The sequence below is a fragment of the Salvia miltiorrhiza genome, chromosome 4 (assembly GCF_028751815.1).
Source record: "Salvia miltiorrhiza cultivar Shanhuang (shh) chromosome 4, IMPLAD_Smil_shh, whole genome shotgun sequence".
NCBI lineage: Eukaryota > Viridiplantae > Streptophyta > Magnoliopsida > Lamiales > Lamiaceae > Salvia > Salvia miltiorrhiza.
In genome coordinates this window covers 23,192,088-23,217,028 of record NC_080390.1, presented here as the reverse complement: position 1 = coordinate 23,217,028, position 24,941 = coordinate 23,192,088, and the positions used below count along the sequence as shown (strand labels likewise).

General features: G+C 36.6%; 1 protein-coding gene across 2 annotated transcripts; it reads left to right on the top strand.

The window, feature by feature from the left end:
• The first annotated feature begins 732 nt into the window (after positions 1 to 732).
• On the top strand, positions 733 to 19,572 carry LOC131019457 (copper-transporting ATPase PAA1, chloroplastic). Of its 2 annotated transcripts, XM_057948007.1 has the most exons (17): positions 733 to 1,325; positions 1,702 to 1,755; positions 2,473 to 2,626; positions 8,426 to 8,500; positions 9,320 to 9,597; positions 10,272 to 10,505; positions 10,785 to 10,883; positions 11,440 to 11,589; positions 12,977 to 13,123; positions 13,800 to 13,850; positions 13,952 to 14,124; positions 15,009 to 15,147; positions 16,036 to 16,133; positions 16,670 to 16,913; positions 17,234 to 17,437; positions 17,916 to 17,996; positions 19,115 to 19,572. In XM_057948007.1, exons 1-17 carry the CDS (start codon positions 909 to 911, stop codon positions 19,364 to 19,366), a joined length of 2,850 nt encoding a protein of 949 aa, XP_057803990.1. In that variant the 5' UTR covers positions 733 to 908; the 3' UTR covers positions 19,367 to 19,572. The 2 variants fall into 2 exon arrangements, with proteins under 2 accessions (XP_057803990.1, XP_057803991.1); XM_057948008.1 differs by lacking the exons at positions 17,916 to 17,996; positions 19,115 to 19,572 and adding an exon at positions 17,622 to 17,875.
• Positions 19,573 to 24,941: the final 5,369 nt, after the last annotated feature.

Here is a 24,941-nt window from a genome sequence, read left to right as displayed (position 1 = left end):
AAGTCTGGTGTTCAAATATTAGATGTCGTCTTCCGGGCTTTAGATGATGATATGATCCTATAGGGTGGTTCAGATGAGATGATGCTCAGATGAAATAAAATCTTCAATATTGACATTTTTCTAAAATATTATTAAATAAAAATTTATATAAAATAATATTTATTATTCTAACAATAGGTTAACATTTAATTGAGGAGTATGATTCAGATTAATATAATTTCAACTATATTACCTTAAATTAACACAAAGCTGATTTGGTGCAGTGGTTCACCAGTGTTAAAATCATTACGTGTATCAATATATTACCTTAAATTAAATAAATTTAAAAATAATTTATATATAAATAATTATTTATATAAAAATAATACTCCCCCGTCTCTCAAAATTATGCATGGAAATTTATAGTAATGATAGTGGAGAAAAGATCCCACAGTAAATAGTGGAAGTTAAAAGAATAATGATAGTAGAGAAAAGATTCCACAGTATGCATAATTTTAGGGACCGTACCAAAACAAAAATATATACATAATTTTGGAGGATGATGAGAATATCATATAATTTAAATAATAATTTAAAATATTTTTTCATCAAATTTCGACAGATTACGCACTAATATTATATTATAATGCACCATGGAGTATCATTTATTTCGTCCAGCAATTTTGAAGGACAGAGCAATAGTGTCCCATTTTCGAAATTAATGTGAAGACAGGTCTCTGTGATTGTTAATTAAAAATTTATTGCATCAAAGATGAAAAACGTGCTTCTCTTGGAAAACGGAATAGGCCCACGTGCTTCACTCCTCTCTCTCTCTCTCATCAGCCACAGAAGAAGGAGCAACTCACAGTCTCACACCTATCCCTCCTACCTCTACGCACACTGAATCTGGAGCGACGAGAAATCGGAAAATGGAGTCAACAATGCTCTCACTCGGCGCTTCAACAATGTCAATTTTGCTCCTCTCCAAGTCTCGTAATTCCCATTCTACCCCTCTCATTGCGCACCTCCATCGCCGCTTCTCCTCCACTCTCCCCATTCAGCTCGCTCACCTTCAGCTCAGGCGCTGCGTCGAGTCGGCCCAATCCGGACCGGGTTATTTGCTGAGGGTATCGGACCTACGCCCGAACCGGTCGCAGTTATCCGCGAGGTATTCGGTGTCGAGTGCGTCTGGCGGCGGGGGTTTTGGCGGCATTGATGGGGGTTCCGGCGGCGGCGGCGGAGGCGATGGATCTCCGGGAAGTGGAGATGCTAAGCCGGGCGTTGTGGCTGCTGGGGCGGCCGATGGTGCTGCTTTGAGTTCGGATGTTATTATCCTTGATGTTGGAGTAAGGACTTGCCTCGAGTTGATTTGTTACCTCTATTTTTTCTTTTCAGTCTTTTTTCGAGCTCTGCTAATCCAAATAGGTTCCTTTTTGCATAATATTTCTGATGATCTGTATAAATTAATTCATAGTGGAGTGATCACTTCTGTTAGATTGTTTTCTATATATTTCTGCACTGCAAGACGCGAGAGCCTGCAGTAGCTCAAATTACTCGGAATTGTTCCCGAGATGATTGTGTTTTGATGCTTAGTAGAATTGAATGTTGATTATATCCATCCGAGCTAAGCTTTTTGATACGGGTCTTATTTTTATGATGATTTGCTAAATATTATACATGATGCATCTCATGTTCAGAATATTAACTTCCTTGATATTGCAGGGGATGACATGTGGGGGATGCGCTGCAAGCGTGAGGAGAATTTTAGAAAGTCAAGTAAGCATCCGTAATCATTCATGGTGCAAAATATGTTTCAACCAAATGTCTGCTGATTTCTGTTCTTCCTCTTGTATTGCATTTCGTCTTGCTTTGACCTTCATATGAATTTCAGAGAAGACTAGAAGTCACTATGCTTGATATTTTGAAGCTCGTTTAGTGCATCTCTCTTGTTTACATGGTATACTTGTGCTATATAAGTGTCCCATTTTGATATGTTTGTATTATCTGTTTTGTTGAGATTCTCTGTCATTGTTGTTGATGCGAGGCAGTGGCCTTTTTTTGCTGTTATTATTTTTAACTTGTGAGAGCAAAAGGAAATTGTGGCAAAACTTAAATGAAAAGATGAATGAGGTTAGTCTTACTGGAAATAAAAATAAGGCTGCCAGTAGGTAGTTTATTTTAGTATTCACTACTGATTACTCTTATATTAGTGGTTACAACTAGGAGTGCAATTAATCTGCCAAACCAAGTAAAAAATAATATGACTTGTTGGAATGATGCTTTTAAGATGTACACATATCAACTTAACTGTGGATTTTGGTGGGATTACTCTAGAATATTTTTGCCAGGATTTGTGGGAGAAAGATTGTTGAAATGTTTGATGGAAGACTCATGGAATGAACAAATTCTTTCATTTTCTGTGGCAAAGTTTTGTTAGTAATTTAGTTCTTAAAACAGTAGAACTAATTGCAATACTATCAAAATGGTGAACAGCCGCAGGTTTCTTCGGCTAGTGTAAACCTGACGACGGAGACAGCGATTGTATGGCCTGTTTCTGAAGCCAAGGTAGCACCCAACTGGAAAAAGGAAGTAGGAGAAGCTCTTGCAAAGCATTTAAGCAGCTGTGGTTTCACATCAAACCTAAGAGGTCCGCATTTAGTATCTTTGATTTGGTGTTTCATTTAAGTTGCTGTTTGTTGTGCTACTTATGATCTTGCAATCTTTACTTGAAAACTTTCAAGAGAGTAAGTGTCTTGTCTGTGAAAATGCTAAAACAGGGAGTTCCATTTGCTATTTATCTGGGAAAATGGCATATTTGACTTCAATCTCCTTGGACTTCTAGAAGAAAACACTTGGTCCATATATTATCTATAAGACAGTGGTGCAGTAGTACTCCACAATAGAGGCTTTCTTTCCATCTCCACTCTCCATTGATAAATATCTGAATTTATTCTTAAGGACATGCCAATTAGGTGAATGGTTGAAAATTACAAGAAACCTTGCATGCCATACTCTAATGTCCTACTAATTCTAGTTATACCATGAGACGGGCGAGACACTACAAATGATTCCTTTGTGGTTCTTTCTTTCCACCAATTTGTTTCTCTTTGAGAAAGAATCAGACATGCTGTTACCTTTTCCTTATAAATAATACTATTGTTAAAACAAGATAACTTGTACTCTGGCACGATATTTTATAATTCATGGGGAAGCGGGGGTTATCATATTGCAGTATTGATGAAGCGAGTCCTTGGAAGTTGGACCTTGTAATCTTTTCTTTCTAAACTGTCAAAAACTGGGCCACTGTCTTCATACATTTTTGGGTGGTTGTCATTAAGCTTAATTTCACAGTCAAAATTATATTGCTTCAAACATTCTTGTTTTCTTTTCTCATTTTTCAGTCACTGGGCAAGTTGAGATACTGACCAGTTTCTTTTCCCAGAGAGAGAGAACAGCTGGCATACTTTGTCGAGGACAGAGAATAAAAATATAATGAAAATTATGAAATCAGTCAGTCCAAATGATTTGCTTCATAGATAATCTAAGAACTGATAGTTATATCCCTTTGATTTGCATTTGTGATGCAAACAGTTATTCCTTCTTCTTCATACATAATCCAATGTGAAGGTAGTTATCGGATATTTAGGGAAGGATCCAATGTGAGGTTAGTTATCGGATATTTCTTCATACATGATCCAGTGTGAGGGTAGTTATCTGATATTTAGGCAAGGCAGAGGTAGTAAACTGATTTAGACACATGGAGAAACTTACTGTCAAAGATGTTTTTGTGCCTTGTTTTGGTGATTCAAATGGGTTCTAGGTTTTTAAATTAAAATTCTACTTAATTATGTTTACTTTATCTACTTTGATGGTTTCACCATTAGCATTTTAGAAGAAAATATAGTTGTAATGCCAATCACCCACTTCTTTTCTGCTAAAACATGGAAACACACGTGACACCTATTACCTGTCCACTGAGGCTCTCTTCTAGTTTTCGAGTAAAAAGAAACTCTATCATGCATGTGGCCTTCATATGACTTACACATAACTTTATGGGAAATTGGCAGATCAGGGAGCTATTGAAGGGGATATTCAGTTGTAGGGGGTGCAATGGATTCTTGTAACAGCCACCATTTTGCCATCATGGTATGTCCTGGCTCTATTCATGTTCGAGAGTTTCTTTATAGTCTAGTTTGACCCCCTCTTTACCCAACTAAAGAAAATGTCAGCCCCAGGATATTCTAATGACATAGTTTTTTCATCTTAGGTGTCTCTCTTCAGCGACTAATGGTGGATTTGTTGAAGGCAGACATATCTATCCTGTTGAGCAGATTTACTAATACAAGTGTTTCTAGATATAAGCAGGCATTTAACTATTTTCCAAAGGGATTAATGCATTAGCTTATGTAAGAGGAGACTGTTAGAACATACAAGAGTTTTCTTATGTCTAAGCTTTGTCTAGATGAGCCTTCCTGTACGTTTATGTCTATGTTGCAAATTACAAACCCTGGGATATGTAGTAATGGAAACACATCAGTTATTAACAGATTACTATGTTTTTTCTTTTCTCGAGGGATATGTTGCTTGCACTAACAAATTATTCTTACTTATGATTCATGCTATAACTTCTTTCTTATATAAAATCTGTCTTTCACCCTTCGAATAAGTTCTGGTTTCTTTTCTACTTTACAATTCATTCTTTTATGTGCATTATCACATTCAATTTTGATTGCTGAAAAGTACTGATCTGATGTTAATAGTGATTTGCCTTGCAAAACTTGCACATTTGGAGAAATCAAGATGTTAAATTTTCATGTAGCATGAAATCAATCTGAAATCTTGTTGAATTCAATTTTCTTCTAGTGTTTAGGATCCATGTTTCATCTTTGATATCAGCATTATTTCTGGATAAGCTTGTAATTTTTCTTTGGTAGAGTTTGGATCCTATAACCACGGGAATGACTAGCGAGCACAGGTGCATGATTCAAGCGCATGGCCTCACCTTAATGGGTGACACTAGGGGTGAACTTTTTAAATGATAGTGGTCTATTTATCACTTCCAAACCAATGAATATATACTGTGCTTGGTAACATGCTACTTTTATATTCTAATTGAGAGAGTGTTTGACTAAATGTGACTTAAGAATGGTGATATTATACACACGTGGCCACCTCACCTTTTGCCCTTGATTTATCCTTTTTCCTTTTTTTTTTTTTCCCCATCGGGTCAGCAATGAACCGTTCGGTTTCACTGTCAGTTGCTGCTGGTGGGGAGAAGATATGAGGACAGGATCAGTACTGGGGCAAAGGGTGGGACTAATATGGGGTGTAGAAGAAGTGGGGTAAGACTGCTTGTGGCAGTAACTATGCTAGTGACAACAGGAAGAAAGAAGAAGGGGAGCCGTGACAGGGAGTTGGTAAAGGGAAGAGAAGGTGAGAGGGGGAGTCGGCGATGAGGGTAGGAAGGGGACGGGGGAGGGAGTTGTTGTGGATAGAGTTTATCGCAGAAGGTCGAAAGCGAGGGTGTAGCTGCTATGTTTATTAATTCTTAAGTTGTAGCTTCTTATGTATTGGTTGTCTTTCATTTGGTCTGCTGGTTCGTTTGTGGGCTTAGCAAGCCCTTTTATCCTTGAGCTTTCCTAGGAAGCTACTCTTGGCTTCCCTTGGAAGCTACCCTTGACTTCCTCGCCAAGTCTCTTAAGAGATTTGGCTAAAAAAGTTACTTTGTTAAAAAAAATAGCTTTTTTAATTTGTATCCCAACCCTTAAGTCCATGAAGGGTTCTCAAAAAAAAGGAAGAAGAAAAAAGTGATTGCAAAAGTATGTATCCATGAATGTGGCTAAAAAAGTTACTTTTTTATAAATTTTGCTATTTTATTTTTGTCCCAGCCTTTAGTCCATGAAGGAAGCAAATAATTCATTTCATGTGCTAGTGTATCACTTATTTCTTTCGGCTTGGTTGGGATAACCTTCTAAAATATCAATTATCAACTCATTACGTCCTCAAATGGTCTAATAATGATATTTCTTGATGTTGATTGTAGAACCTATTCATTGTTCTTTTTGCGTGCTTAACAGTCGTGATGGATATTAAATGGTTTGCAATAATCTATATATGACTGGTGTGAGAAGTGTAGAAGTATCATAATAGCTAATTAGCGATTGTAGAAGTGAATAAAAGAAAAACATATATTTAAGAAAAGATGTTTTGTGTATTAAACAAATACAAATACTCCCATATAGAAGGGTAGGTTACAATCTAAACTTAATAAGAGTAGAAATATATACAAGGAAACATAAATACAAATAAACTCTTCAACACTTCCCTCAAGAGCTTATGTATATACACACACACCACACATACACACACGAGAGAGAGAGAGAGAGAGAGAGATGATCCAGTGAGAACGGTTAAATGTGGTGAGAAATGAGAATGAATGTGAAATTGAGATGTTTAGATCTTATGGCTAATATTTATTCGAATTAATTGTGAGGTATTTAGTTAACAAAAAAATCAATAAAATCCATGATAAGCTGCTTGTAACGCACGAATAGCCATTTCACCTAAGTTCGAATTCCAGAGGGGGCAAATATTTCACCACATTAACTAAATATAACTATTCGTGCATTACGAACAACTTATTCATAGATTTTATTGATTTATTCGTTATTAATATTTTCTCACAAAAGTTAGCATTCACTGGATCTCAACCATATATATATATATAGGGGTGGGCTACCATGAAAACACTTTTAAGTGTATAAAATAGGAACAAATCATGTCCATTAGATCATAGTGAATTAATGGCCCAGATCAAATTATATGGAGATCCGAAATTCGTAATTATTTCCCTTTCAATTCATACGGTTTTCTTATTACGAATTGAAAGTACTTTTGTTATGAATTATATTCTATGCATGAATTTGAAGTTCTTTTGTTATGAATTATGTTCTGATTAGGCAAATTTCAAGCCACAAGATCAACCAACATATAATGAACATGATTTGTTCCTATTTTATACAATTAAAAATGTTCTTATTTTAGCCCACCCCTATATATATATATCTATGTATATAGAAAGAGAGAGAGATAGAGAAAGTATCCGGTGAAAATTGCCAAATATGGTGAGAAATGAGAATGAATTTGGAACATAGGATATTCAAATCCTATGGTTGATATTTGCTTGGAGAGGTGAAAATTTCACTAGGGCTTGAATACTGGAGGGAGCAAAAATTTCACCATATTAATTGAATCCTTGAGAGAGAATGAGAAATGGATCAAATGAGATCCTTAAAATGAGAAGCGAGATTAAATTTGGAATGTCAGATATTAGAATCCTAAGGTTGAGATTAATCATGTGAATTGAGATTAACGAACAAGGTGATAAAATCGCGAACAATATTTGATCTTGGGTTCGAATCCTGAAGGCGGTGAAATTTTATCACATTAATTTAATACGGATTATAATTGATTTGCTCGTAGTTTTTTACCGACTTATTCGTTGATTTTATTAACTCTGTTCGGTATATATATTTTTCTGTATCTACTGTAGATATAATGATCCTATGGTCTATAAGGCATCTTACTTCTTAGGATAAGTTATATATTCTCACTCGATCCAATCCCTATATATATAGGGAGAAGATCAAATGAGAATGGACAAATGTGGTGAGAATGGAGAATGACTGCATAAGCTAGTATATATGTTGCATATGCAGTCATTCTCATTTCTCACGAAAATAGCATTCTCAGTATAACTATATATCTAGATATAGATATATATAGATATATCATATCCAACTTGTCACAAAGTTTTGAGATTCATTTCCCTCCTGCAAACATGTGAAAGTGGCAGACTAGGAAGAGAGAAGAAAAACAATGCATTTTTGTGGTTGAAGTCAAGGATAATGTGGAACTTGAATCATAATGATGAAAAGATAATCTTAAATATTGTAGCTCGGAATTCATTCTTGGCTACTGATCTTAGCTTTATTACATACTGATCTTCCTTTCTCAGTTCACATTAATGTGGCCATATTTTGAAGCTCTTTACACAGTATTTTGTATAACTGCAAGGCCTAATAGAGAGAATATGTTAATTAAACACAACATCTTGCAACACTTGGTGCAGTATTGAGATTTTTGATTTAATGTTTACTTGAGAATGTGTATGGTAAAAATTTGTCTATGTTTTAGATGGCCCAAGTTCCATATATCATAATTTGCCAATTGAACCTCTGGTTTGGGCCCAATATAATGTAGATGTTATTGACATGCTCAATGGTCTTATGACTTATTTGTTCATGTTGTTTATGACTAAATATAGAAGTCATTGCATCATTCAGTGGTAGTAATTGCTTTGCATGTGAGAGTGTTGTAACGATCTCAAGTAGAGTCGTTCTTTTAGCTTGTGTGTGGCAATAACAATTCCCAGTGTACTTTGCAGATTTGAGAAGAATGAACTTCCACGAGACATTTGAGAAGAAAATGAATGAGAAGCATGCTCTGTTAAAAGAAAGTGGTAAAATTTCTCTCCTTCAGTTATTCACTTTAGATCGTCAGAAAAATGGAACTGTTGATATAAAGTTGGCAAGACAACGTTAGAAATGATGGAAGTCCACATTGAAATATTGCAAAAATACAGTGCATTACAGCCCTTCATTTTAAGGATTTTCTTATGATTTTTGCAGAGTGTTGACTACAGATATGCACTTGGTTGAAAATTCTCAACAATGTTAGTGATTAGAAATTAACATTTTTGCTTGGGATTAGTTGAGGTCTATTAAACATTGTTATATTTTTCTTTTTCTTCTTTATTTTGTGTTTTGGAGATGCAAAATAGTGGATCTTTCTGTAAGCATCAACCAAAAAATGTACAGAGTGAGTACAACCAGTAGTCAAATCATCAAAATTGAGGAAAGACCAATGAAAATAAAAGAGTAAACTTCATTCTCTATGTAAAATTTTGATAAAAACAGATGGTTAAATTCTTTATACTTCTGAAAACCCAATGTTTATCCTCCCAACACTCTAAAAATGGACTTTTCTTTATCCTGAAAAATGGTTCATCTCCAGCCATACTGGCCCAACATACAGCCAGGACAATGAGTCTCAATTACACCTCCCCTAGCCCCCTCCTTCCTAACTGTCCTAAGGCTGACAAAAAGATCTGGGCAAGATCCAGGAGCAACACTGAACTCTGCTATATCTTAAATAAATTACTGATCCAGTATTTCTAGAGAGTTAAATATTTGGAATTTGATTACCTGTTCAAATTATTGCGCACTTTTAAGGCCAATTGTTGGCATATGACCTAAATTGAAGTTTGCCTATTTAACAGGTCGTGGTCTTGTTGTTTCTTGGGCTCTCTGCGCTGTGTGCATCTTTGGTCATATTTCTCATTTCTTTGGAGCCAACGCTGCATGGATCCATGCACTGCACTCGACGGGATTCCATATGTCTTTGTCTCTCTTTACACTGCTTGGCCCAGGACGCCAACTTATTACAGATGGTTTGAAAAGTCTACTTAGAGGGGCCCCAAATATGAACACACTAGTTGGTCTTGGTGCTTTATCATCCTTTTCAGTCAGTACAATAGCAGCCTTGGTGCCAAAACTGGTAAAAGTTTATAAACAAAATCTTCTATGTGGGTCTTATATAAAAAATAAACACAAATCTCTGTACATACATTGTTGTAAAAAATGTTTGATTCGATCTGAAGCTTACAATTTTTTACATGATCATCAGGGATGGATACCTAATTAATCAGATTCTAATGTGCAAAGTTAAAGATTGTGGCTCATGATGCTTTATACTAATGTGCTAAACTCAGTGATTCAATTAATAAGTATTCTCTTTTCCTTAAAAGCAATTCACAAAGTGCCAAAACAATATTTGACAGGATTATTGTCTGACACATTATAAAAATGAGTTCAATCTTCTACATAGATGTCCCAATGATCTCAAGACCAGTTAAAAGATCTTCACAAATTGTGTTGGAAATACTCCAATCTTGTATTTCGGAAATCCCGTAGTTTCATGGAGTCGAAATTTATAGTCAGTGGCCTTTTATCATATTACTTTATCATGTTATCTCATTTGTGGATTGTTATGCTGTTCATTTTTGGTGGTTTGTTCAACAATTACAAATTTTTACTAGAAAATCTTAATACTGTTGAGTATTTTATCTTTTCCCTAATCTCTATGTTTCATCCCTTACTTGAAGCATTTTTGTGTGTAACTATGGCATTTAAGGCTGCATTCTATATTAACTGTAATTTATTTTGGCATAGGGATGGAAGACATTTTTTGAAGAGCCAATTATGTTGATAGCATTCGTCCTACTTGGAAGAAATCTTGAACAACGAGCTAAGATAAAAGCATCTAGCGATATGACCAGCCTTCTTAGTATTATACCATCTAAAGCTCGTCTTGTGATTGATGGTGATGAAGAAGAAGGGAACTCTACGGTTGAAGTACCATCTAACAGTCTTTCCGTGGGAGATCATATTGTTGTCTTACCTGGTGTAAGAATTGCCTATTGCTTTTGCAACAACATTGTATTGACCTGCCCCACCACAAAAACAAACTAAACGAAAAAGAAGAGAAAATACATCCACCCTGCCTGTATCTTACCACTAATTTTTCATGAAGCTGGTGAAATTTTAGATTTTTCAGAAAATTAGAACTTCTGTAATCATCAATTATGAGAATCATTGTCATATGGGTACTGCATCAAGAAAATGAGGACATGATCATCGCATATGCTCTCGCATTATGTTTTTCACATATTGCCATCCATGTAGGATCGTATACCTGCTGATGGAGTTGTTAGAGCAGGCAGAAGCAGCGTTGATGAGTCTAGCTTTACTGGGGAACCTCTACCTGTCACTAAATTACCTGGGGTAATGATAATGCCGATTTTTTTCTTTTTTTGCGGTGTTGTTGTTTTTTAGAGAGATGCTGCTAGTGTTTACTGTGGTTCCCTTTGTGGCTTATGGTTGGCATGAAGGGGCATCTGGTTGAGGAAATAAAAGTTTAGTTTTTATAGGATGTTCTTTCTTAGCAACAAATTTAGGGGTGATAAAATACTTGTCAGAGTTCACTCAACAAATAACTTAGATCTTGTTTTGGTCCTAATCTTTCTTGTTCTTAAGCTAGCAATTTTATCCACAAATCACAGAAATGTGTTGTGCTCAGAAACCTCTCTTCAAACAAACTTGCACCCTCCAATCTCTTTGAAATAAAATGAAAGTTCTGTTGTGCCCTTTTCTGTTGATGCATTTCCACTATTTATTTCCTTGATTCCCACAGTAGGGGAAATGTGAGTGGATTAGGAGGGGTTTCCAGTCTTAGTTTTGTTGAATAATTGCTTCTTTGGATATGGTGGGTGGTATTCCATTTTGAAAGTGTTATTTTAAATGGCCCCTCTGTTAACATGATCCTGTCTTTCTGTTTTAGGCTGATGTAGCAGCTGGAAGCATTAACCTAAATGGAAAAATCACCATTGAGGTGCGGAGGCCTGGTGGTGAGACTGCAATCGGAGACATTTTCCGGTTGGTTGAAGAATCACAGACCAGAGAAGCTCCTGTACAACGGTTGGCTGACAAGGTCCATAACCGTAACTGTTTAGTACTCCCATTAATTATGATGTCTACAGTTGACATCTCTATATCCTCCTCCTCCTCCTCCTCCCTCCCTCCCTCTCTCTCTCTCTCTCTCTCTCTCTCTAGAGTAGCTCCCGTACAATGCTTAGCAGATAAGGTCGATAACGTAACTTTCCTTTCTCCCATTGGTTATAATGTTCGTATCTTACATCTCTAGATATCTTGACCTCTCTTTTTTTTTTTTCTTTTTTCTTTTGTACCAATTGAGCTACATCCCTAGATATCTAGACCTCTCTCTCTATCTGTATATATACATATTCCTTCTTTCATAAAAAATTAGTTAACCACATTTTTCTTAATCAACATACTGAAAATTATGTAACTAAATTTTATTTTGCAACTATCTTTTTCTCATAATTTATTATTTCATTAAACTGAATTAAATTAATCTCAAAATAAAGATGTTTACAAAAATATTCTCTTGCTTGTATTAATTAACTATAACTGAATTATACATCAACTAATTATTTTATTAAATTCTTAATGTTTATATTTGTCCACCAATCTATATATCTTAAAAATCAGAATGAAACTAGCATGCTATTTTGATATTAGCAAATGGTATATTTGAAAGTTAATTTTGTTAGCTTCTCTTAGTATCTCCTTGAAATAGCTTTAAGGCAACATTAGCTTTTTTAGTTAGTTGCTGAAATTATAAGGACCATTTTGAACAGGACACCAAGAGTGTAAATAAAGTTTTCTTACATCACCATAAGTCATATGTTTGTTTTGTAGGGGCATAATTTTCTTATCCTTTTCAGTGCTGTTGAATGCAAAACTATCCAGTTCTGTTGTGCTTAAATGTTAAGAGTAGTCTCTGGTGTGGGACTGGGTGTCATGTTAACTGGTAAATTCTGATTTACTTACTTCCACGGTTCCACCGCTTGGTTTATCTGTGTCATTTGTGTAAGTTTTAAACTGGGTGAAACCAATTTGATGTAGACTAAAATTCTTAAACATGAATGACTAAATTTGCATGGAGTGTGTTCTGGGTCATATTCTGTAGAGAATTAGCAGATCACAAAGACATTTATCCACCCACATTTCGTTACAAGATACTAAGTGGTTTATGGCTACCATCTTAAATAACTTGAGAAGAAACCAGTAGAAACTAACATAGTGCAAATTGGAACTAAATAAATTGCGTATCTTCCAGTGATTCTTTCCCCCAATTCCTGCGTTTTTGACAGATGACCGTGTCTGTGATACGTGATCTATTTACACACTAATCTATTATTATGTTTACCATTGTCCATACTTTATACTCTCGAGTAATTTCCTGTTTGATTTTACTTCAGACAATTCACCAACTCTGCTATCTTAAAATCCAGGTTGCTGGACATTTTAGTTATGGAGTAATGGCACTTTCTGCTGCAACATTTATGTTCTGGAATATTTTTGGTTCACGAATTCTTCCAGCAGCTATTCACCAAGGAAATACCATGTCATTGGCATTGCAACTCTCCTGTAGTGTCTTGGTATGCCTTTTTGATCTCACATGGCATTCTATTGTCATATATGAAACAAAAAAAAGAAAAAAAAGAAAAAGAGAGAGAGTTGGAAAAATAAGTAAGCAGATCTAAAAGCTCTTTTTTTAACCCCTAAAAATTATCCTTCCGTCCACTTAAATCCTACCTTATTCATCAAGTATTCACTTTCTATTCCACTGGTTGGTCAATCTTCTGATTTGCTATATTAGAGTTATTTGACTTGAGTTGTGAGTACAAATGGGTTCCTATTCCGGGAAGAAAAATAACTGTACTGTTGAAATGATAATCAACATACAGAAATAGAAGCTATCCATTTTCTTTCCAGATAGAACCCCTATGAGAAGTCTGTGGAATCATATTCTTGTGTCAAGAATCACACGAGGTATACTAGTACATGCTATTCACTGATTGATCTAAACTTATCATCAAAATTAATTTAAATAATCAGACTTTGCATCTTTTACAGTGATGTTCCTGAAAATAGATAAAAATCAATAACTAACCTGTGGAACTTGACATCACAGTCAAAACCCTGGTCTTTTCCATGCTCGGATAAACTCCTGTAATTTCCATCTATCTTTATTTGACAATCTGTTCAGTGGTTGGTCGTCTATGTTTCCGAAGTTATTAAAATGATATTTCTCTCCTTGTTGACTGCATGCAGGTTGTTGCATGTCCTTGTGCTCTTGGGTTAGCAACACCTACAGCAGTTCTGGTAATATAATATATGGGATTTGATTCCATTATTCTCTTACATGGTTCGGATAGAGCCTTAACTTTGTAGTGCATTTATTTAACTCTTAGTCCACAATTCAGGTTGGAACTTCACTCGGTGCTACAAAAGGGCTACTTTTGCGTGGTGGAAGTATCTTAGAAAGATTTTCAGCTGTTAACACAGTTGTATTTGATAAAACAGGGACGTTAACAATTGGAAGACCTATTGTGAAAAAAATAGTGTTACGAGACTCTCAAGCCAATAAACCTCCAGAGTTGAGTACAAAATTTTGTAATATGATTTTGTTATACTGCTTAAACATGTGTCTGGGATAGGCTGTTGGCATTTAAGTTCCTTGATATTACCTGAACCAGGTTTATAATTTATAACTTAGTTTTCTCATTATAGTAAGTAATTAATGAAGTAATGTTCATTAAGATTCTCGGTATTGAAATTTTTGAAGCCCCATTAGAACCACTCAAGATATTTGACCTATCGACTTCTGCCGCAACTCTGTCTGTTGATATCCTGTTTAGTAAACATGAAACTGAAATAGTTAGGATAAAGTTGGGACCAACACGTGTGACTAAACATCAAATAGCCGTCTGAGTAAGTCACTCAACTGTTTCATTTGGAAAACTATATGATTTGTGATAAAGGGAAGACGTTGGAGTAAGATCACGGTTCTTCAGTTTTGCACCAAGTTCTGAGTCCCCAAATGAAAGATTTTCTGAGAGTTTTTGGAGCGAGAGGAAAAAGGCTTCAGTGTTTGAGACAGATGAGACGGCCCAACTTATACCCAATTAAGAGCGTTTGCCAGTTTCTTGATAGTTGTGCTTCTGTGCACTTTAACAGTGAACACAAATGTGGAAAGTATCCCTTGATGGTCACTGAATATCATGCCCCCTAAAGAAGAGTAAAGGGTGGAAACATAGATGTCCTCTCCTTATCGACTTTGTGAAACTGGTTTCAACTATTCTTGGGTAGATTAGAAAAAATGCTGGTTTCAACTATTCTTGGGTAGGTTAGAAAAAATGCTGGCATTGTTGAGATGATTGTAATTTTTGTGTTTGATAGCTTGAAGTTAAATTTTCAACCTAGCTTCTTCTTTTTTGTTTTTTCCAGATATTATATGATATTTAGCATAGTTCAATGCAGGCTAAATTCAGCTTCAAATGATAACTGGTCTGAAGTTGACATACTGAAGTTGGCAGCTGGAGTAGAATCAAGTACAATACATCCAATCGGAAAAGCAATTGTTGAGGCTGCAAAAGCTCAGAACTGTCTGAATGTAAAGGTATATGCTCTGCCAATTGATGCCACTTAGAGACAAGGATTTTTTGTGAATTGTGACTTGCAGTATGAAGTTCTGACTGCACTGCATGCTCAGCATTCCAGTCAAGAATGATTTGATGATTTTCTTAGAAATTCATGGCTTGGGCTTTAGTAATGAGTTTTTGCGATGACTAGAATCACTTACTATGATCATATATGAGAGAGCCTCATCCTTCAGTTGCTTTTGAGTTCTATTTATTGGAGACTGTAAGAACTTGTTTGGTATAATTTTCTGTCTATTATTTCATCTTTTTATTTACTTATTTAGGTAGTACATCTTGATAGTATGATCCTGAACATGATGCAGTCTATATGACTTTCCATTGCCAATTTCTGGCACAAACTTGGTTCATCTCTTGTTTTTGTTGTGATGTTAGTATCTTACATTTCTTTTTTGATATTCCCTCAGTCCACAAAGAGTGTGTGGTGGAGTGGAGGGCACGAGTTTTAATAAAAAAGTTGAAAGATGTGATTTAGTGTTAAAGGGTAGTATTCGGCCCACCAAATTGTAAAAGTAAAGGGTGGATATTTTGTAAATATTGAGTGTGAATGGGGTTTAAAGTATAAAGGAGGTTTCTAAAAAAAGAAAACACACAATCTTTGTGGACGGACGAAAATAGTAATAAACACACAATCTTTGTGGACGGAGGGAGTATAATTTTGTAGTGTAGTTGATTAAGGCCCTTGAAGGGAACTTTCTGATGCTCTACAGATTTACGTTTCGTCAATTATTCACTTGATCACTGAAATTATCATCACTTTGTGTAGGATGTTCAGCTAATTATTTTCTAACTTTATCCTATCAAATTATTAAGAAAACTTTCAGATTTACTAAGTATTGTGCTTGTAGGTAGCGGAAGGAACTTTTTTTGAGGAACCTGGATCTGGTGCCGTGGCAACTGTTGATAAGAAAAAGGTAGCTGTTGGTACTATGGAGTGGGTTCAAAGGTAACATATGTCTATACTCTTCTTTTTGAGGTAGCAAGTAACCGCTACTTAAAATCCTTTTGATGGTCTTTTTTGTGTAGCACAATCTAATTTGACGGTCTTGTGTGTAGCACAATCTAATTACTCTGACCGCAGCCCAACACTGATTGATTGCAGTTGTACTCATTGTTCAAACTTCTTATTGTGAATACAGTTGTCACCAGTCAATTGAACTCTAGAACAATGATAGTTACTGTGCAAATCGGCCTCATGATAATTATTCTTCCAGTGAAACAATTGAGTCTTCTGGAAATTTACTGAAAGTAAGACACCGAAGGAAACAATCTAGTATTTTACTAGAAGCAACTAGGTATTTTGTATGCCTAGAATCTAGATATTTGTCAAAAATCAAACCTCCTTGCCCTTTGGTATTTGCTTCAGTTATTCCATTTGAAACTGAGAATGGTTGCATGAAAACCTTCCTGGTATTCTTTTTTTTTTTTTTTCCCTACTAAAGTTTCTCAAAGCCTAAGCATTAAATATTTAAACTTATCCAGGCATGGAGTAGTTGGTGATAGTCCATTCCAAGAAGCTGAAGAATTTAAAAATCAATCAGTTGTATATGTTGGGATAGATGGTATTCTTGCTGGAGTGATCTATGTTGAGGATCAAATCAGAGAAGATGCCAGGCATGTGATAGAATCCTTGACTCGTCAAGGAATCAAGACATATTTGCTTTCTGGGGACAAAAGGAGCGCTGCTGAATACGTGGCCTCTGCTGTTGGTATTCCAAGGAAAAGGGTGAGCAGTTGCATAAAACACCGTTCCTATTGCAGACGTACTGCCAGTTTTGGGTTGAATAGTCAACATCATTTTCAGGACTAGGCTAGTTTTATCAAATTTTCGAGAATTGTAAAGTTAGTATCAAGTTTTATCAGTGAGTGTTGTTAAGTTACCATCCTTAAGTTAGAGTATCATAATAGTTTCTCTAGGTGGATGGAGATCTTGGTACTATTAATTAAATATTTTACTTGCTGCTGTGTGGTTCACTCATTTAAAATACTTTTATAGATCACTACTTTTCATAAGTAACTATGCATTAAATGGATGATTAATTGCAGGTTTTGTATGGAGTCAAACCTGATGAGAAAAAGAACTTCATTAGCAGACTTCAGGAGGGTCAGAATGTTGTTGCTATGGTTGGTGATGGAATCAATGATGCAGCTGCCCTCGCATCATCTCATGTGGGAATTGCAATTGGTGGTGGTGTTGGGGCAGCTAGTGAGGTGTCCTCAATTGTGCTAATGCAGAACAGGTTGTCCCAGGTATCATAACGACTCTGTCTTCACTTCAGAAGTACATTTCTGGATTATTTTTCTCTTCTTCAAAATTCTATGCTTTAAGATAGATTTTAGATTCTTTACTAAGCTTGAGGGTGCATAATATATCCCATTAAAGATTATTTTTTTTTTTTTTTAATAACAAGAAAATTTATTTTTACACATGTAGCTGTCAGTTATGGGCCCCATAGCATGTATAATCCAAAAATGCTTTACTTTCTATCTTCTGCAAAGACTTCTATGACATGTGAGAGCAAGATATTCTGGGCCTATGTACATATATCTGGACTTGGGATTGGTGATTTACGTCTTTTAAATGAGGACAACAAGTTCACATGCTATCAGTTAAGTTACCAAGTCGTGAACCCCAAATTAAAAAGCTCCTGTGATGATCCCAAGTGGGTTTCATGAATTCAGATAACGTGCAGCTTTGTGTGTCTGCTTGATATGGTTTTCCATGCAGTTGCTTGATGCACTGGAGCTAAGTAGACTTACCATGAAGACTGTGAAGCAAAATCTTTGGTGGGCCTTCGCATACAACATTGTGAGTTTTTTGCAATTCTGCAATTTATTTTCTTCATAGCACAGTTTCTAATATTTATACTTTCTTGAGTTATAGATCCCTGGTAAAACAAATCTTGTGTAACAAAAAGGGAACGGAGTTATGTCTAGGACTTAGGAATATTTATAGAAGGATGTGGGTTAAAAAAGCATAAACTACTGTCATATCACATGGGTGAAAAGATCACATAAGACTGATTATGGACTTTTGAGCATCAAGGGTCCATGGCTAAAGTTTACTAGGCACTTGATTCAGCTCAGCATAGGTGACCTGTGGCTTGTCCTAACTATCAAATCTTGGCCTGAGAACCTGCGTCAAATGGGTACTTCCTACTACCCAAGATAATGCAACATTATCTGCTCCTCTGGACTGGACATGCACTAATTGGTGTCTGTTGAGCTTGTATGAGGATGTTATGAATTTTACCTACGCAGCTCCAAGATTGTGTCTCTTAGGACCTAGCAAAATGATTACATGTAAATGGTGGATAGAAGCAACTGATACTTTGAAAATGTTAATTTCCCATGCAAATTTAATGGTGCTTGCATCATGTCCCATATTGTATTACATCAAATTGGTTCTCCACCCCTGTGGAATTTATGCTCTCGATGCCATTTGAGTACTGTCAACCCATAGTTTATATTAACCTCGTAAAATGGCAATATAAAGTTTGATGCTTGTTGGACGATATTAGATTGTAACAAACTTATACTGCTCTTTATGTTGCCAGTTAATAACATTATTCATGATACACAATGTTTCTTGCCACCATTTCAGTGAGAAGACTGATGCATTTGATGCTGTTCTGCTTCTTTGATTGTTCTTTCGAGTTTCAGACCGTTGTTGGTTTCTTTATTATTCCCTCCGTCCCACCTCACTTGGCCTAGTTCTTTTCAATACAGTTATTTAGGAGTAAGATTGTAGTGTAAAGGTGTGTGGGCTGATATTTAATGTAGTGTAAATTTGTACCCATAAAGGAATACAGGCCAAGTGGACGGAGGGAGTATTATTTATCCAAAGTAGCCACTGCATTCTCTTGTCTTCTGCAATTCCTAGGTATATTTGCCATTTGGTGAGTAACATGCTGTTCGTTTCTACAGGTAGGAATCCCCGTAGCAGCTGGAACGTTGTTGCCTTTGACTGGAACCATGCTATCACCTTCAATTGCTGGTGCACTTATGGGGTTGAGTTCCATTGGTGTGATGTCGAACTCATTACTTCTCAGATTGAGGTTTAAATCGATAGAGAGAGATATACACAAAACATCTATGCACATCAAGGCCCCTTCGAATGCTGAAAATACAGGGAATAAAAATGCAAGATTGCAACCCCAATATCCAGCTGCTAGATGAGGTTGAAGCGGTGAATCGTTTGTACATTCACTAATTAGAACACAGATAGCATGGTGTGGGAAGTCAAGTGACTGAATGTTGAATCCTGAATCTTGCTACAGCTCTATAAAACCCCAAATGATTTTGATTCTTCTTTCGGTTGTAAAAGATTAATCGTTTTGGAATGTAATACAAATATTTCATGCTTAGAAATTGAGATTTTCACATGTATGAAGCCCCAATAGAAATATAGAACTTCCTTCATTTGTGTAATAATGGGTAATTGCGGATAAGGTGGTCTTGTGTGCAATATGTTGTACTAGTGGTGTTCACGGCCAAAATCATCGGTTCCAAATCTGAACCGGCAATTCACAGTTCACCGGGAAGGTGAACCGTAACCGGCCCATGAAGAATTCTGGAAGGGCCGGTTCTAGGCCTTGAATCAGCGGTTTCAGATCGGGTCGGAAATCGGTGGTAACCAACAGTGTTTTTTTTTTTTTTTTTTTTATGTTTTGTGTATGAAATTGCATTATGAAATACATTACATGTAATGAATTATTTATTAGTGAATATAATCAAGACGAAATATAATAAACTATAGTATAAATGAAATAAAATTATAACACATTTACGATTTACCACCAAAATATAAGAAAATTTGTATTTTTATTGAATTCAATGTTTAAAAAGATTATAATTAACATGTACAAATGAATTATGATTTTCAAAATTGAAACTACAAAATTTAATAAGTAACCTAAACTTACTACACTAAAGTTTCTAATTCCTTGTTTGATTATGTGGTTCCTTTTGACGGAAAGGAATAGCTGTAAGCTTAGGGCTATTCCTTTTCGTGCTTCTCATGTGATTTGACAGGTTACTCATTATCTACGTTTTCTTGTTGCGGCGGGGACAATCATCGGTATTCATTGACGTGAGGTTGACTTCATGCCACCAGGTCCTCACGTGAGGAGGACCCTTCGCTCCATTATGGTGTGCTAGCTCCCCCCTGAGTCTCCATAGGTGAAGCTGAACACTAATGGTTCTTTTGACTCTCAGACACAACATGGTGCCGGTGGAGGAGTGGTTCGTGATGATTGACAGTGGCTCCGGGTGATACTCGCTCGAGTGGGGGCCAAGCTCGCACAATCTTATGGTGAGGCGATGGGGCGACAATGATCTGGAGGAGCGGCAAGATCAAGTGGGAAGAGGTGGTGCATGAAGGAGAATAGGTACAACTTTGAGCCCTAGGTTTTTGCTTTTATATGCCGCGTTGGGTCAAAGCGAGTCGGGGGGTTGCGGGTGACCCTGTTGCATGGTGCAACATGTTGAACACAAGTTTTTGCGATTGCGAATGTAAAATGTAATTCTCTTTACTTGATGGCTCATATGGTACAAGTGATTATGGTGTCTAATATATTTATGACACCTTAATATCTTATTTGCTAAGAAGTAATATGAAATACATGATCATTTATAAAATAAAAGCCCGAAAATATTATACTAATTTGAGGGATTATGTATACCACATACAGAGGTGGTATGTGTAGTACATTTCATAATTATAACTATTATTACCTTTATATAATCTTAATTCATCATACCAAACAACATATTACATTATACAGATATTTTAATGCATTCTACCAAACATGATATTAATATGACATATAGTAAAAGACATGACAGTCAAACATATCACATCTTATCTCATACCGCGTACCAAACGAGCCATTAATATTACTACTAGCCCCCTGAGGTATATCGAGAGAAATAAATGTCTCTCTGAATTTTGATTTTGAATAATTACAAATTTTATGTTTTTAATTTTTGGCATGCATGATGATAGACTCGAACTTGAAATCTTTTGCCTTATGTATTAATCATTCTATCATTAGGCCAACACTACACACCGAAATAACTTTTAATGAAGTACCACCTTGTATTAGCAAATACTCGATGTATAACATGTGTGTGTACTAGCCCAAATGTTTCCAATTTGAATTCATCATAACATAACTTTTAAAATTTTATGTCTCTTCAATGAAATATATATATATATATATATATATATATATATATATATATATATATATATAGGGAAGGGCTACCGTGAGAGCACCTGTTAAAATAAGAAATAAGAACTATGAAAAATGTATGAATTTTATGTAGAACACGTATGAATTTGCTTATAAAGGTATGAATTGCAAAAAATAAATTTGTGCTATCTTTGGGATTAGAACTCAGGACCATGAATTCATCCAATAGGATGATGAATCAATCGTAGATCTTGATGATCTAATGGCTCAAAATGATTCTTATTTTATATCTTAAGAAGTGTACTTATTTTTAGCTCTCCCCTATATATATATATATATATATATATATATATATATATATATATAGGGTTGGGACCTATGAAGAAGTAACTATATTTCGTTATGAATAAGTCAATAAATTTACCGAATAAATCACGCGACCGCACGAATAGTTATTTTACTGAATAAACACGTACATTTTTTGTTCATGCGCTCGCGTGATTTATTCAGTAAATGTATTGAGTTATTCAGTCTTCGTTGTTTCCTTCTACATTTAGCATTCTTTATTGATCCATTCCCTATATCTATATATATATATATATATGAGTGGGCTTAAATAAAAATATTTTTTAAAGTATAAAATAGGAACCATTTTCAGCCCTTAGTTCATCAAGATCTATGGTTGATTCATCATCATGTTGAATGAATTCATGGTCCTGAATTCTAATCCCAAAGGTACGTAGCAATTTTTTTTTCTCCGTAATTCAGACATTTACACAGATAATTCATAGGTGTTCTACATAGAATTCATACATTTTAATTAGTTTATATTTATACGTTAAGAAGTGTTTTTACCGTAGCCTTCCCCTATATATATATATATATATATAGGGGTGGGCTAGAATAAAAACTCTCTTAAGTGTATAAAATACCTTATTTTTGCCAAACATAGAAATGTATCATCTTCGTTGGGACGACCCGAAAATGAATATGTGACACGCACCCGTCGTGCGGTACGATCAAAATACATGTATATGCCCCAGACGGACAGTACACGCTCCTATTGCTCGCAACCAAAGAACAGTCTTAGCAGCAAGTATATGGTCGATCCCACGGAGAGTGAGGAACCACTTTACTCTTCGGGTGCACAAATTGAGTTGTCACGGTCTCAACCTGTTTATCTGCACAAGTAAACTTAAACAAAGATCAAATATAACAAGGGGGTAAGGCTTTCGGTTAGGTCATAACTGTTGTCGATATTTGTATTGGTCATAGGCATACTGAAGATCCGTCCATGCTCCGTATAACCTCAAGGCGTGGCCCAAAGACATTGGGGCGTTTCAAAAGATTATACTTCACACTTGGGATGGTTGAGTCCATTGTAATCACTTGGTCCGAAGATCACGGTTTTTCCCCGGTCACAAGGCTGTGCTTCACTTCTCCGTAGATAGTAGTCATATCCGTTATCAACCAAGTATGACCCTCATCAACCTTCTCTCCCAAGGTCCCCAGAACTGCACCCTGAGCACATATGACTCTCAGGATTGTAATTTTCGATACCAAACCGACCGATCATAGTCATACGTACGATGCAATAAGCACCTTCCTTGTTTGATAACCATGGCTTTATGCCTCATCACAGCTGATGGGTAGTTGATTTGTGCCTATTTGTTCATATTGTGGGGGAGTTGTGAGTGCATTTTGGTCTTATATCTTATGAGTATTGGTGTTTTGAATGACATTTACCTATTCTTTGTAGGAATTTGTGGAAATAAAGGTAATGTCTATATTTAGTATTTTCTGGGAGCAAAAGAAGGCGGAGTACGTGTGGCGCATGCGCCCGTGTACTCACGCTTACATCCGAGTCCGAGTCTTATTCCAGATTGCCGATGCCTTGGAGAGCTCGCCGTGTAGATCGCCGATCTCTCAATACTGCTAGGTCGAGGCCTTCATCTCCTCGCCATCTTCACTCCGCGCCGAGCTGCAGCCCCCCTCGCCGATCCAGCCTCCCATCGCCGAGCTTCAGCACCCCCATCGGCGAGCACTCCATTCCATCGCCGAGCCGTGCGCTCGAGCGTCATCTACTCCATCGCCGAGTTCAGCCTCCCATCGCCGAGCTTCAGCACCTTCCATCGCCGATTCAGCAGCAATCCACACAGCAACTCGCCGAGGACCTGTACTGAGCTCGGCGAGGCCTTCATCTCCTCGCCACCTTCCATCGCCGATTCAGCAGCAATCCACACAGCAACTCGCCGAGCTCCACCTTCCAATCGCCGATCTGCTCCTGCATATAGTCGAGGACCTGAATAACTCAAACTAGGTTTATGCTCCAATAAGATTACGCCACGTGCTTAAGTTCTGGAATTAAAAGAAAAAAAAGGAGAAAGAGCGTGTTTTTATTTTGGAGTATAAAAGGGGGGGCGAGACTCTCAGTGTTAAGGAGATCATACTTCCGCCCACATTCTGGCACCAAAACGTTTTTAGGGTTTCGAGTTTTGTCCTGTTAGCTTTTTGTTTTTCAGTGAGATTTTTATTGAGATTTTTAGCTTTCAGTAATTCAATTCCATAGAGGTTGTAAGCAGTGACGCGTGGATCTATTCTCGTGACATTCATTGGTACTCGCATTTTCCTTTTAATTTTAATCTGTTGAATTCAGTTTCGTTTATGTTATGTTTTATGATTTACAATTCCATTTCTGTAATCTAGATTAGAGTATTAATTTTCATTATTTTATTTCGTTTCCATAATTGCTTTCCTTTTCTACGTTATCTTTTATCGGCCTTTAATTTCCATCTAGAATTTAATAGTTTAATTTGGCATCGGTACTTGAGCTGAAGGAACTCCCTGCAAATCTTAAATATGTGTTTTTGGAAGAAGGGGATGAGAATCCATTGATCATATCATCTGCACTTACTCAGGAGCAAGAGACAGCGTTGATGTCGGTGTTGAAGAGAAACAAGGCAGCTTTTGGATGGAGTTTGGCTGACATTCGTGGCATTAGTCCAGCTACATGCATGCACAGGATTCACCTCGAGGAGGGAGCTCGGCCAAGAAGAGATGGCCAACGAAGATTGAATCCCGTCCTCATGGAGGTGGTGCGCAAGGAGATTCTCAAGCTACTGGCGGAGGGGATCATCTACCCCATCGCCGACAGCGAATGGGTGAGCCCGGTGCATGTAGTGCCGAAGAAAGGAGGGATCACTGTCATCCTCAATGATAAAAGGGAGTTGGTGCCGACTCGTCCTGTCACGGGTTGGCGAATGTGCATCGACTATAGGAAGTTGAATGCCGCTACGAAAAAGGATCATTTTCCTCTTCCTTTTATTGATCAGATGTTAGACTGTTTAGCTGGACATGATTTTTACTGTTTTCTTGATGGTTTGTCAGGTTACTATCAGATCGCGATTGCGCCGGAAGATCAAGACAAAACAGCCTTCACCACTCCATTTGGGACGTTTGCATGGAAAAAGATGCCTTTTGGATTGTGCAATGCACCTGGGACGTTTCAAAGGTGCATGATGTCGATTTTTTCGGAAATGATAGGTAACTTTGTGGAA